Here is a 14,904-nt window from a genome sequence, read left to right on the forward strand (position 1 = left end):
TAGGAGACACATTTATTTATTGTAAAAATAGTTTAAAAACAAAAGTTAAGAACAACACCTCAATAAAACAAATAGTACAGTACAAACACTCAAAAGACTCAGCAGCAAAGCCCTCATTGGAGATGCATACGCTCCTAAAAAAGCCTACAGACTGCGTCCTATTCCATCAGGCACTTCGAAAGGCAAGGAAAGAGAAGGATGGAGTGTTGTTGGAAAACAATAGCACAGAAAAGTAAGGAATAAACCGGAATAAACACAGAAAAATGAGGGCCTATTACATGTTGGGTAGCCACATCAAACCACACATACAAAGATACAGGAGTTCCAAACTTAAGCACATTTAAAGAGAAAAACAAACTGCAATAAGTTAAAATCCAAGAAAATATTTGCCATCATTCTACAAGAGTACTAACAAATATGCACTGTACTGTCGACACAAAAAAAGTTCACATAACATGACACGTAACCTAGTGCAGTAGTGTTCCTGACGGCGCATCTAAAAGTGGTCTTTCTCCACACTGTACTATGCAGCTTCCATACCATTCCAAGTTCTTTATTTGTGCGTGCAGGTTCGTCTTGACCTCTACATTTTAATCTCAAGCTGGTTTGACAACAACTTGTCATGGTAGTAACTCAGAGACAAACACTAAAAAGCATGCAAACACACTTGCACTCATACAGACACTCTCTCATTCTCTCAGATTTGACCAAACAGTCTATGCTTCTTATAGGGGGGAAAAGAACCACCAGAGTGAGCATGAATACAGCATGATATAACAGTTGTTTACCTGGCCCATAAAAAAGCTATGTCAACATAGCATCATAGAAAATAGCAGAATCCCAATGACAACACTTGAGTTAGTCTGTACATTTCATGTAACCAAAAGATCTACTACATTACGTCTACATTAAAAAAAAACAATGTTTTTTTCCTGTGTGAAGCAGTAACATGTAGTTCCTACAGTACCTATTTCCTTGTTTCCACAACATTTTACAATTATATTCCTTGTTTATTCCTTTGAGGACTCATGAGTAACAGAATCTAAATAAAAGTAATGAATGTGGGCCAGTCTTATGTGCGTTTATGGAGTTAGCTTTGCTTCTTCTGGTAAAGTGTGCTATTCGCTGGCTATGGGGGGGATAGTTGTGCTCTGCGAAGATAGTGGATGGTTTGGGGGGGGGGTATTCAGTCAATTGTAAATTTTCTAATCAAACTGAGGCCCATTCACTGCAGTGCATACCTTTTTCATCTAGCGGTTGCTTTGTGATAAGAGTAAAATTCATATGCATCAGTACCCAAGTCCCTTTAAAAGTCTACATTAAAAAAAGATACACAGTAATAAAAAAAAATAAAAAAAACAGGCTTCAACCTGTGACCTGTGGGCATCTGAGAACACCTGTCCGTCATCCAACCAATCAGAAATAGTGCGTGAGTGGGTGGAAAGGGAAGTGGGCTGGAGCACAAATTCTTTGCCTTTGCCTATGGAAGAATGGTCATAGTCGTGACTGGCACGTGCAGGGGCCAATCAAACGACCAGAGGTGCCCACTTGCTCTGTGTACGTCCATACTGAGTGCATGAGCGTGAGAAAGGGAGGAAGGATAAAATTAGGCATCAGACAAGCAGAACACTTGAAAGCTTATCCATGTACTACCAACCAAGTGGCATACAGTACAATGACAAACAAACAAAAAGTACAGCGAAATGTAATCACATCACCCATAAACAACTTAAGCTATTTGACAGAATAATATCTACACTGCTCTCCACATTTATTGGGACCCCTGTTAAAGTTGAGTAAAAGGAGGTATATATAAATACAATTTTGGCTATTTATTTTAGTCTCACAATGAAAACAAGGAAAAATATAGCTGCAAGCAGCAATGTGGGGGCCTAGCAGTGCGCTAGCAGGAATGGCGCTGCCATGGCATGAGCAAACACTCACAGCAAGTTTGATGGCAACTGGAGAAAGAACGGCTGAGAAACGGCTCATTTACTTTGTTACAGTGCCCCTAGAGGCCAAATTACAGCAATGTCCTTGTGCATTCTTACAATCAGCTACCATGTCCCTCTACCAAGTAGGGCTGGGCGATATGACGATATAAGTATTTCATATCGGTCGATATCGATATATTTTTTTTTTTTTATCTATTTCAGATAAGGACCAGAAGGGGAAAAAAGTTGAATTTAAACACTTTTATTTTAAACAACCTTCCTCTGATTTTAATCACTTCAGTTATCAATCAAAGCAAACAGGGAAAAGAAATAGCAACACAATCACGAAAAACACTCAAATAAATGTAAGTCTGAATGAAAAGCAGCACTGGTTGAAACTGGTTAGACTGTTCAGTTTCCCCACGTGTGTTTAAGTTTCAAATTAATACTTTTTCTCCTTGGGACAGGCCCGTTTGAGTCTTGGAAAATACTTTTCCATTTGCATCGGGATTGAAATGATTAGAACTTAGCAGTCAATTTGAATGCAACAGTTTTGAACAAATTCGTGCAGCGTGCTAATGATGCTAACCGGATTTAATAGCAATTTAGCCAGTCATCTTGCATGTTTGTGAATGTTTGGATTACATGTGCATGAGGAGGGATGCGCCTGTTGAGAGGGAGAGAGAGAGAGAGAGAGAGCATGGGGCAAGGACTCATTGAGAGTCTGTGTTGAGGTAGGCCTACTTCTATCGCCTACTCTGGTAGAGTTGCACATAGCTACAATGCAAGAAATATTTAGCCCATTTATTTATGGACAACGTAAGGCGGGAGGTGTGTGTTTTAATTATCGAATGTTCTATCGAATGTATTTTTTATTGATATCGATTATATGTCTATTGCGATACATATCGCTATCGTTTTATCGCCCAGCCCTACTACCAAGTTTGGACTTCATACACCAAACCATTGCTTAGATGTGAGCTCACTTTCTTTATTACAGCACCCCTAGAGGCCAAATGAGACCACTTCTCTTGCATGTCCTCACAATCAGCTACTATGTCCCTGTATCAAGTTTGGACTTCATACATCAAAGCATTGCTGAGATACAAGGTCACTTTCTGTATTGCAGCGCCCCTTATAGAGGCCAAATGATTCCAATTTCCTAGTGTCATCACAATCAGTTAACAAGTCCCCTTGCCAAGTTTGGACTTCATATATCAAAGCCTTGCTGAGATAAGAACTCACTTCCTGTTTGGTGGCTTCGTCGCCATATTTGATTGGCTGTCACGGGCAGATAAACTTGAAATTTAAAAATCTGACAAGTATCGTTTGTGTAGCTTGGTCTGAAGATCATCTCCGCCAAGTTCTGCAAAAATCGGTTGAAATTTGTAACCGCTGAAACTTTTCGTAGAGTTTGTACTAAATCCAAGATGGCGGAGGTCCAATAAGACGGAAAGTGACGGGATAGGGGTCGATGAACTCAGGATGGTCCAAGGATTCAGACGCTACCTCAATTGTGAAAATCAGACAAAAGAGTCAAGGATCACGCGCATGAACGCATGTCCAACATTGAACTGGTGGTGGCGCTAGAGCGTTCAATGTATATGCATAAAAATTGCTGTGAGTGATTGGGACAGTGTCCTGACTAATGGTATTGAGTTTTGTTATGTTAACTCAAAGCGTCACTGAGAGGTTAGTCCACTTCCTGTTTGGCAGCAAATTTTGACCCGTTAGTGGCGCTAGACAGCTGGGTTTAGAGATCCGTAAATGAGCGTGAGTGGTCATTGGAGTGTCCCGAAACTCTCTGCCAAATTTCAGCACTTTTTAGCCAGGCATTCTATGGGCTGCCATAGACTTCAATGTCAGACGTACAGTATAATAATAGGAAAAGCTAAGAGGGAAGCTTGTGACTAAAGCAATGTTAGTGGATGAGACTTATTGCAGCACTGCGCAGATCAGGCTAAATCTCACAATACAAACATGTAGCACATTTATCCAGATTTGGACCCACTGATTAGATGCTCCCGGAGCACAAAGCGTGCTGACAGTCCTTATTATAACCTCTCTGTACACTTTTAAAGTGTACAGTACTTTGATTTGTCTGCATGGACCCTCTCCACACACTACAATCAAAGTGTAAGGCTACTTTGAGCCTTCTCGTGGTTTGAAAATAGTGATTTGTTTTTCACACGGCTTCATGCCCGCTGCTATAAGCTATAAGCCATTTCGGGGCTAATGCAAACAATGGTCTAGCTCAAAACTCCTCCGATTAACGTAATTAAATAAATTATATTATAATCCATGAATAGATCCTAGGTTATGCATACACAGAACCATCCCTTAAAGGGTAGTGGCTATGCTACTATGCTTTAAGAGAAGCTGTGTAATTAAGTGGCATCAGATCATTTTTATGAGTATATCAGTACAGTCAGTGCCAGTGAACAATGCCGTATTGGTGCATCCCAACTCTTTACTAAACTCTGCCAGGAGTGCCAATAAATGTGGAGGTTGCAGTACGTTTAAAGTAGGCTAGTAAGGCTAGAGTAACTTTCTGCACCAGTAAATAGGGCGGGGTAGGCTGAGACACTGCTCTTACCTGGATGTCAGTGAGCTCTTTGTGGAATCTCTTTGCCAAGTCTGGGCCATTCTTCATGGTAGGAATCTCGTAAGTCTATGGGAGAGGGAAAGCAAGGGGGAAACATTACATTGACAATATATAACTGACAAATAAACCAACACCCTTCACACATGCACACACACACACACACACTTACCTTTCCTCTGTAGAGCAGGCTTCCTACAGGGCAAACGACACAGGCGGTGCCAGCGCCAAACACCTCCAGGATCCGTCCAGCATCCAGACCGTCAATGAGGTCTTTCATTGTAACTTTGCGTTCGGTCACTTTAAACTCTCCCTGCGGACAATCAAGGGCACAATAGAAACCACTGATTAGTTCATACATGGTGTAAAATACAAAACATTTATTCCTCCACTCCCTCGAAAGCTTTTGTTGCTTGTACGTTTGACCTGTTGTGTCTTTGCCAGCCTTCAGCTGGAATATTCAGGAAACCCCTGGAAATCCCTGCCGCTTCCTCCCCTACATTCATAATCAAGGCTGTTGGTGACCTGAAATGAGCCATTTCCAGCTTCAAGCAGATTCCTTGTCTTTCTCTGTCCATCTCCTAGATCATGTCCCATGTCCTTTTCTTGTGGACTCCCCATCATTCTCATTTGTTTAATCCTCTCATGGCCCCCCCCCCCCCCCCCCCATCCCCCTGACTTACCCACTCTCGGGCAAGGTCCAGCAGAGACTGCCTAGTGACTCCTGGAAGAATGATGCCGTCCAGAGGGGGAGTAAGTAACTCCTTTTCTGTGAAGAACCAGTGGCATGAGTATGGAATTGTCAAACAATGAACTTCCCTGTTCTCGTTCATCTCATATTAGAGTGATGATTCAATTATTCATTAGATCTCTACCACAAAAACAGCTAACTAACTTAAAATTACTTTGAATATAAGCCTTGAAATATTTCCTTTGAAAATACATTGCATAAAATGGTACCACTGAAATCTAATGAAGGTATGGTTCAAATGTGGGTCATGAATAGTAATGCTAACAAGCTGGCAGTTAGGCCACAAGCATTTCTACACATTGCTGAAAGCAAGTGAACTTGCACTTCATCCAAGATTATCCAGATTTAACCAAAAGGGGGAGACCGAGAGCAAAGGAAAGCAGAGACACAGGATGACCTCAATCACACAAACACGCTCACACACCTCCTGACTCTGTGGTCCAGTAGATGAAGAGATTCATGGTGCCGACCTCCGTGATCTCCTCATCATCCCCGTACAGCCACAAGACCTGCTGACAGCCCTGCTGAATGGCCACGTTCTGAACGGCTATCGTGGGGCCATAGTTACTGAGGAGAGAGACAGAGAGAGTGTCAGCCGAAAAAAAGAAAAACTGACAAGAGCACTTCTGATGCTGAGGGCACATAGCTCCAGTTAAATTTCACACCTATACAGACTTTAACATGATGTCAACATTTGCCTTTGATAAAGAGGGGGCAGCCATGGCCTACTGGTTAGGGCTTCGGGCTTGTAACCGGAGGGTTACCGGTTCGAACCTCGACCAGTAGGAACGGCTGAAGTACCCTTGAGCAAGGCACCTAATCCCGCACTACTCCCCGAGCACTGCTGTTGTGCAGGCAGCTCACTGCATCAGGATAAGTGTGTGCTTCACCTCACTGTGTGTTCACTAATTCACGGATTGGGTTAAATGCAGGGATCAAAAAAAAAAAAAAAAAAAAAAATTATGTATATATATATATATATATTTTTTTTTTTTTTTTTTGATCCCTGCATTTAATATATATATATATATATATATATATATATATATATATATATATATATATATATATATATATATATATATATACACATATACACACACACACACAGTCACACTTATATTTACAGTAGGTCTGTAAATGTTTAGTTGAAACATTTTATTTTCTTTGTTTCATCTATAATCAATCTATTCTAATCCAGTATAATTCCATTCTGTATATCTAATTGCAGGTTTCCATATCAACAATCACTTGTTTTGTTTGTTTCTATTTAAAAGTTATTATTCTTTATTTGTTTACTATTAAAAGAATGCGCGAGACGCAATGCAGCAAGAGCAATAGGCACAGTTATTCATTCATTAAGACGACAAAGGAGCGGACACACAATTAAAGTTCTGCCTTTGTGTAAAATATAAGATAAGTCTACAGCCTACCAGCAACAAGGCCTGGTAGTATATAGATTTCAAGTACAGAGGCTCAAACCCCTCTTTCTAGAACAGCAGACGAGTTCTCAAGGCGTGAACAAAACCCAATAAAACGCCCGTATCCAAGAATCTGGTGTTTTGGAAAGAGCTACAGTGCCAAAAAGAGCATATGAAGGACACACAGACAGAGAGAGAGAATGAAAGAGACAAAGAGAGTGGGAGGAAGAAATAGTGTGCAACCAGGAGCATATGAATGTGTGCAATACAGATAGATAGATAGATAGATAGATAGATAGATAGAGATAGATAGATAGATAGATATAGACAGAAAGATACACACACAGACAAATAGGCAGACAGACAGACAGACAAAGAGGGATATGGGACTAACTCTTCCAACAAAGGAAGTCGGAAACAAAAAACACACTGGCCTATCAATACTCTGCACAGAGCGGCCACTGGTGCGACCTGCCAAATGACCGGTCACACCACACAGGGGAAGCCACTAGGACAGTGACAGAGCTCTTGGGCCACATCCTGGTAGCTGGTCAAGGCCCCATTCAGCTTAAGCGTTAGCCCGTGACTCACAGTACACAGCCAAAAAAAAAAGAGAGACTTAATTGCCTTCTTTGTATTTTTGGTCACTCCACTGACTTGCACAACCTTTCCGGCAAGATGGAATGTTAAGCAAGCCAGGAACCAACTTCATACTTTCCACTACGAAAACATTCCAGGGGCCTCCCTGTAGACCGACACAGGGCTTCATTGACTTTAGAGGACTGGACTAGCTTTGTCAAGTCCCCTACCAGTCCCCCACTGACATTTTTTTATGCAGCATTACTGGCTTACATTTCATTTCCCCACTTCGGCCGAGTCCAGCCGTGACAAATTAAGTGAATTCACTTGACTTTCCTGCAGCACTGTACTCGCTTAGCGCAAGGCGAACATATTCAATCACGAGAGCCAAACCGTGCCAGTGTGAGGTGCTGACCCAAACCGGCACCAAAGAAACGGGTCTAATCCAAGCTGTGGCAACAGGACGAGAGCATGCCAAGCTATAGCAAGGTGAAGGGACTGACCCCAAGTTGTAGCAAGATGAGGAGAGAGGGCCAAGACGTGGCAACGTGGAGGGTAACGCCAGCTGCCTCAGGCAGTAGAGGAATCAATTTTAGCTAGGGCTGTAACGATACAAACCAAATCGTGTGGTTGGTGTATCACGATTTTTGACCCACGGTTCAATACAAACCGAGATACAAACCTCGATTTTTTTGCAATAGCCTACCTTGTAACACCAGAGAATTATAATATAATATAACATATCTGTATATATCAATATATCCTGATATCTGTAAATGTATCCTGATATAAAGAGAGAATACTGAATTTATTTCCCCATGTGTGTTTAAGTTTCAAGGTAATACTTGTTCTCCTTGGGACAGGCACTTTTGGGAAACATTTATATTGGGATGCTCAGTCAACTTGAATGCAAGAGTTTCAAACAAATATGTGTAGCATACTAATGATGCTAAGCGGAGCATACATTTAATAGTAATTTAGCTAGTCGTCTTTATTTATGCGTCTTTGCTTTCACGATTGTGAATGTTTTATTTGGATTGTGCAGGCTGAGTCGCGCGTGTCCATTGAGAGCGAGAGAGCGGGGCAAGGAGAGGGGGTTTATTTCTATACTGTTTGGTAAAGTTGCAAGCATAGTCTACAATGAAAGTAACGAGAGGTACGAAATTTTGATTTATTTATGTATTTTTGGACAACGTAGGCTACCGGTAAGTAAAGCGGGACATGTGTGTTGCTTATAAGCTGCAAAGCGCTGTGTGAAACACTAGAAAGGGTGTGTCGCGGTTCTGCCTTTTCACACCGCGACACAGGTTTGTGGATATGAGTATTGCGATTTCGGTTTCAAATTGCATATCGTTACAGCCCTAATTTTAGCACATCACATGACGATGAAGTGAAGTAGGTACAATGAAGAATGAATGCTCAGTGTTCTTAGGTTGTTTTTCTGGAGTTTGACTTCCTGGAGCAAAAACAACACCTCAATCATTCTATTCATCGTCAAATCTGTGATGGTGACAAGTCATTGGAGGAAGTGCTTGCCAAGTGAAAACTGAACTCTACAGAAAAGAAGAAAATTCTGAACCTAATGTAATAGTGTACTGTTTAGTTTTAGTCATAGCTAATGGCTTTGCATGGGCCTTTTAAGTGTCTGTCCTTCCTTACTCACACTCCCATTTTGTAGGCCTTCATTTCACTTTCCTGCAGCACTGTACTCGCTTGGCGCAAGGCGAACATATTCAATCACGAGAGCCAAACCGTGCCAGTGTGAGGTGCTGACCCAAACCGGCACCGAAGAAACGGGTCTAATCCAAGCTGTGGCAACAGGACGAGAGCATGCCAAGGTATAGCAACGTGAAGGGACTGACCCCAAGTTGTAGCAAGGTGAGGAGAGAGGGCCAAGACGTAGCAACGTGAGAGGGCTATGCCAGGCTGTGCCAAGGGGTAATGACTCAGCACAGCTTGCCTCAGGCAGTAGAGGAATCAATTTTACCACATCACATTACAAGGAAGTAAAGTAGGTACAATGAGGAATAAAGGCCCAGTGTTCTTAGGTTGTTTTCTGGAATTTGACTTCCTGGAGCAAACACCTCAATCATTCTATTCATAGTCAACTCTGTGATGGTGACAAGTCATTGGAGGGAGTGCTTGCCAAGTGAAAACTGAACTCGACAGAAAAGAAGAAAATTCTGAACCTAATGTAATAGCACTGTACTTGTTTTAGTCATAGCTAATGGCTTTGCATGGGTCTTAAGTGTCTGCGTCTGTACTTCCTTACTCACCCTCCCATTTTGTAGGCCCCCACTCCACCCCTGCAGGCCCGGACGTAGGCCGGGTCGGCCAGCAGAGAGACGGGGTTGAAGGCTCCTGTGGTGAAGTAGGGCCCAACGGGGCCGATGATGACGAAGATGAGCGCATGGCCAGCTCGCGACACACCCAGCGAAGGCTGAGAGAGAGAGAGAGAGAGAGAGAGAGAGAGAGAGAGAGAGAGAGAGAGAGAGAGAGAGAGAGATATTTGGAGTAAGTTCAGTGCGAAGAGGAAGGTTGGGTTAGAAATACATTCCAGATACAAGGAGAGGACAAGCTAACAACAACAAGCTTTGTGACTGGCTTTGCAAGTGGTATTGAATGTCAAAGAGAAATGCAAATGCAGTGTTCACTCTTACAAGTGTAAATTAGCCTGTAGTTGACTGGCATGGACCACACTGGCCAGAGGCAAGAGGGAGATTTACTATTGTTTGCTTTTGTTCAGCAGCAGAACGATTGGCACCACTAGCATTTCGCTAGCGACAAAGGTTCAACTTTCAGAACGTAATGTGAGGCCCATCAATGTCAGTTTGATGTATCCTTGCAATGCTTCAGACATTCTCACTAATCAAAGCAGTCAATATCTTTATTATAGGGGTAGGATGCTTCTTTTCTTTGTACAGAAATTAGTATTTAACATCACTAAGCAACAAGACAGAACTCCATTTTAAATGATCGAATTATTATGGTCCAAGCGATGCGTTGCGATTTTTCCTGCCTTGGTATTTAGAGTGTGATCCTTGGCTGCAATACCTACCTCAATCCCAATGAATGTGGGCCTGATGTACAGACTGGCATCTGTGGAGTAGGGCACCCACTCCTGATCCACCTCCACCAGTTTCCTAATACACTCCAGCAACTCCGCTTTATCAAAGAGCTAAACAAGGACAGAAAGGAAATTTAAATGAAATAAATAAAGTGAACTTATATTTATAAAGGCAGAGGGTGCCAAGACAGATATTATAAAGGTAGAGGGTGACTGAGTATTGAGATGAGTGTGTGAGAGTGTTAAGACAGTTGTCCAAAATCACTGAGGAATGCAAGACAGTTGAGGGAGCAGGTGTTTGTGTGTGTGTCTATATGGGTGTGTCGCGTCGCATTTAACTCACCGGTAGGCAGCACCTGTCTGCACTGCGGTGCATGCGATCCATATTGTGCATGGGCCTGAACAGACGGATGTGGTTGTCCACTCCACGGAATGCCTTCATGCCCTCAAACAGCTGTGGGAGACGGAGAGAGACACAGACACACACACAGACACTTTGTTACACATCAAACAGCCTAAGTGTTTAACTTTTCTTAGTTCATGTAGTCAAGAGCAAGGCTTTGAACCGGTCAACGGAACGAAAACCAGAAACTTTTGATGTTTTGTTAGGAACAGAAACGAAACCAGAAACGTTAAATTTCTTTATGTTCTGAAACAGAATCATTTATCTAAAATAATGGTAACCGGTTAATACCGTTATTTTTTTTCGTTCTGACAAGATTTCTGTGCAATATGACTTAAAGGAGAATTCCGGTGTGATATTGACCTAAAGTGTATTGAAACATGATACCGAGTGTGAACGTATGTCTCATAGCCCATCTCGGCTTGTCCCCTGCACTCCAAAATCTGGCGCTAGTTAGCCAATGCTACCAACAGCTTTTTCAATAGTGGTGCTTCGGCATCGGGCTAGCCATGCAAATAAATCACTGTTTTACACCCATTTACGAGGCTCAACGTATCTCCACACTTCATTGGTAGACTTCCGAGGGCCCTGACATTTAAAACGAGACATTGAGAACAAAAATAATTCAGTGGAAATGCATGGATTCCAGTTGCTGCTACTGGAAGAAACTGGAATCCATGCATTTCCACTGAATTATTTTTGGAATCTGATCCCTTATCATACCTGTTCATTCTTACTAGTTGCTCGACTTATCGTGACTAAATTCAAGATGGCTGCAAACGCTAAACTTCGTGAAGATACTGTCTGTATAAATCGTCTTGTAAGTAAACTACCAGTGCTTTTTCAAAGTTCTCAATGTCTCGTTTTAAATGTCAGGGCCCTCGGAATTCTACCAATGAAGTGTGGAGATACATTGAGCCTCGTAAATGGGTGTAAAACAGTGATTTATTTGCATGGCTAGCCCGATGCCGAAGCAAGCTGTTGGTAGCATCGGCTAACTAGCGCCAGATTTTGGAGTGCAGGGGACAAGCCGAGATGGGCGATGAGACATACGTTCACACTCGGTATCATGTTTCAATACACTTTAGGTCAATATCACACCGGAATTCTCCTTTAAGAAATTTTAATACTGAAAAAAATGTAGGCATGTCAGAATTACAGTTATGCCGCTTACATAATGTAGCCTATAGTGCTTTTTTAATGTTTGATGACAGGATAGAGACTTAAGGAAAATTATGTAGACTAACATGGACAACGGATGTCAAAAACCACACAGAATATTCAGCCATTTAGTCGGGTCATTTTTCCATGAGACAACTGGTAGTTTTGTAGGGGTACTCAATACAGCTGGAATCAACTTACTATAGACTACTAAGGCTTTTGTCATTTTATCTAGCTCATCAGGGCCCAAATTCACAAAGCATTTTATCTTACCACTAGGAGTACCAGTACTCCTAAATCGCAGTAAAAGATTTTAGCTAGGGGGTTCTATTCACAAAGCCTTTCAGACCTACTCTTAGAAAGGAAAAATGACAACTCCTAAAATAAGAGTGAGTCTTCATTGCTATGGATGACGTCATTATTCATGAACGAGCTTGAGTGAAGTGACCACCTTGATTGGCTGAAGATTGTAACGCGGAAATGACTCCAAACACCTCCCCTACGATGATGAGTGACAGGTGACAGGTCTGAGAATGCGTACAGTACACAAGTAGTGCAATGGACGGAAGATGATGAATAAATAGCCTAAATGAATAAAGAGTAAGGCAAAACAAATAGCCTAGTAGCCCTAATGAAACATATGGATTGATTTTCAACACTTTTCAAATAATTTGATTCACAATGAAACGTTACATTTAGTTTACATGTTGACAATGATGCAACGTTATTGCATCCCTTAGTTATGCCTACAATGCATCCCTTAATTAGCTTTTTATTTTACCGAGTACAGCCCATAGACTGCACTTCATGTCAAGAGGAAATGACGAATCACTTGTTAAAATCAAGAACAGAGCCCATCAGGTGCTGTACTGTATGTGTAAAACCTGTTTCCGCGTCAACGCTGGTCCAGGAGGTGTCAGAGGCTGGGCCTGCCCTATTCTCACCTCTATGGAGTAGTGCAAAGCAGAGGCTGCTGGATGGAGGGAGAGGTTTTGGAAGGGCTTGATTTGCGGCACCTGCCACCCGTCCTTCTCTGTCCAGTAGATGGTCAGCATGTGGTCGGAGAACTGCTTGCCAAACAGCAGCTTTGAGGGGTCGGGTTTGGGCTTCAGCGAGGGGTTCCTCTCGATGGTGAGGTCGGAGGCCTATTAGTGGCCAGCCGAGCCGAGGACAAACACAGGCACGAAGGGAGGGAGGGAGCGAGCGAGAGAGGAAGAGAGAAAGAGAAGCAGAAGTGTGCCAACAAACAAAAACATTTCTGTCGATTATTATTGATTTCACATACATTCGGGGAAAAAAAATTAAATCAATGTCATGCCAGTTTAGTGCTTTAATTAGATGAAAGTGAATTATATCCAATCTGGTAGATGGGGAGAGCAGAGAGCCAAGAGGAAGAAAAGTCTGGGAACAATTCAGGAGAAGAACACAACATAAACATAACAAAGACAGAAGGGAAAGTAATATGTGGGTCACAAGGACATATCATAACTGTCTGTACTGTAGAAATTACACGTCTAGTCATGTACCAGTATCATAAACCAGTCAGATCAACATTCCGCTTTTTCACTAGCTTCAGGAATAGAGCAAAGACTAGTGGGAATAAGGAATACAGGCCCATCACTCAACACACAAACATAAAAAGTAGTTTTTAAATAACCTAAATAACTTACCTTGAAAGAGGAGCTGGCAAACCGCAAGGACCCCAAGCAAAAGGGGAGGGGCTGAATGAAGCGTCCATGGAGTGCCTAGGCAACAAGGAACACATCAGACCGAAAGAGTACGGAGTGCATATTTACAGCCCCGGCTTGGCCAAATGTCCCACCTTGCATTTTTGGGGGTTCTGTATTGGCCTCCACCGTGTTTCATGAAAATTGGCCGGGTAGTTTGTGGTATTCTTGCTGACAGAAATTTAAACATTATAGAAATATGATTTTTACAGGTAGCATTTTCTTAGGAAGTGAATACCACATTCCTGTGAATTATGCCCTTAAGCTTCCAGTGAGAGCAAGGATCTGTTCAAAGGCAGACACTTGGTTGGAGCCTATGCATTCTGATAAGGTGAAATGTTGCATGCAAGCATACGTTACAGACCTACACAGACATAACTGCTAGGCGAGCGTGACAGCATGAGGCAATACCTGCGCTTTGTCAGAATGTCTATCGGGCAGCTGAGCTCGTGTCTGGTGCTTTAAATAGAAAATGCTAACTGTACACTGTCTTCACAAACTGGCCACATCCACTTGGCAAGGTGAACCGTGTCTCGTTATCTGGAAAAGTGGTCCGGCGTATTTTTGATTTTCCGATATTGGCACGCTACAAATAAGTGATCCAACTGAGATCTTAACAGAACATATATTTTTTTTATTTCATATTTTTGATTAGGTTAATAATCCATTATGCCGCCGTTCTTAGTAGCAACCAAAGCCATTTCCTGGTGCCGATTGCCTCGGGCGAATTATTTGAGTGCAAAGCTACAAATTCTTACTACAACTTTGCAATATTTTCAACATAATTCACGTCTTACTGGTCGAATACTGCTGTTAATATCGCGTATCTATGTTCTACGTATGTACCAATGAACTTTTTTCTTAGTACATGTATTGCCAACTTTACTGGCAAGTTAAGTAAGAACAGTTTTGCTTGTTCAGCTAACTGGCTAATGTTAAGAAAGGTTAGGCCGCAGAAAAGCTTACAAAAGCAATTATAAAAGCTAATATTTACAGGTCATCTTCCCTGACTCAGGCAAATTCAACTGCGCTGTAAATTATTGACATAGACGCTAATTACAGAGATAAACAGTGCTCTTTGGACTCACCTTCCTCAGTGCTGCCATTGCCGCTAAGTAATGAATGGAAAAAGTGTCCGAGTGGAAACAAGTTCTATTACATGACACACTTCAAGTTCCGGATTGGATGGCGAGAGTGACGACATTCGCTCTTTTTGTAAACACTATGGGAGAGGATAAATTGATCCTGTTCATCCTAGT

General features: G+C 42.0%; 1 protein-coding gene across 1 annotated transcript; it reads right to left on the reverse strand.

Annotated features, from left to right (window-relative positions):
- On the reverse strand, positions 1-14,904 carry bcat2 (branched chain amino-acid transaminase 2, mitochondrial). The gene is made up of 11 exons (XM_042087587.1): positions 14,734-14,904; positions 13,589-13,663; positions 12,863-13,063; positions 10,698-10,808; positions 10,346-10,465; positions 9,564-9,727; positions 5,712-5,854; positions 5,220-5,305; positions 4,709-4,849; positions 4,531-4,605; positions 1-1,568 (listed from the first exon to the last, which is right to left on the reverse strand). The coding sequence occupies exons 1-11, from the start codon at positions 14,749-14,751 to the stop codon at positions 1,527-1,529; spliced, it is 1,176 nt and encodes a 391-aa protein (XP_041943521.1). The 5' UTR covers positions 14,752-14,904; the 3' UTR covers positions 1-1,526.

This window comes from Alosa sapidissima, chromosome 3 (assembly GCF_018492685.1).
Source record: "Alosa sapidissima isolate fAloSap1 chromosome 3, fAloSap1.pri, whole genome shotgun sequence".
NCBI classification, from domain to species: domain Eukaryota; kingdom Metazoa; phylum Chordata; class Actinopteri; order Clupeiformes; family Clupeidae; genus Alosa; species Alosa sapidissima.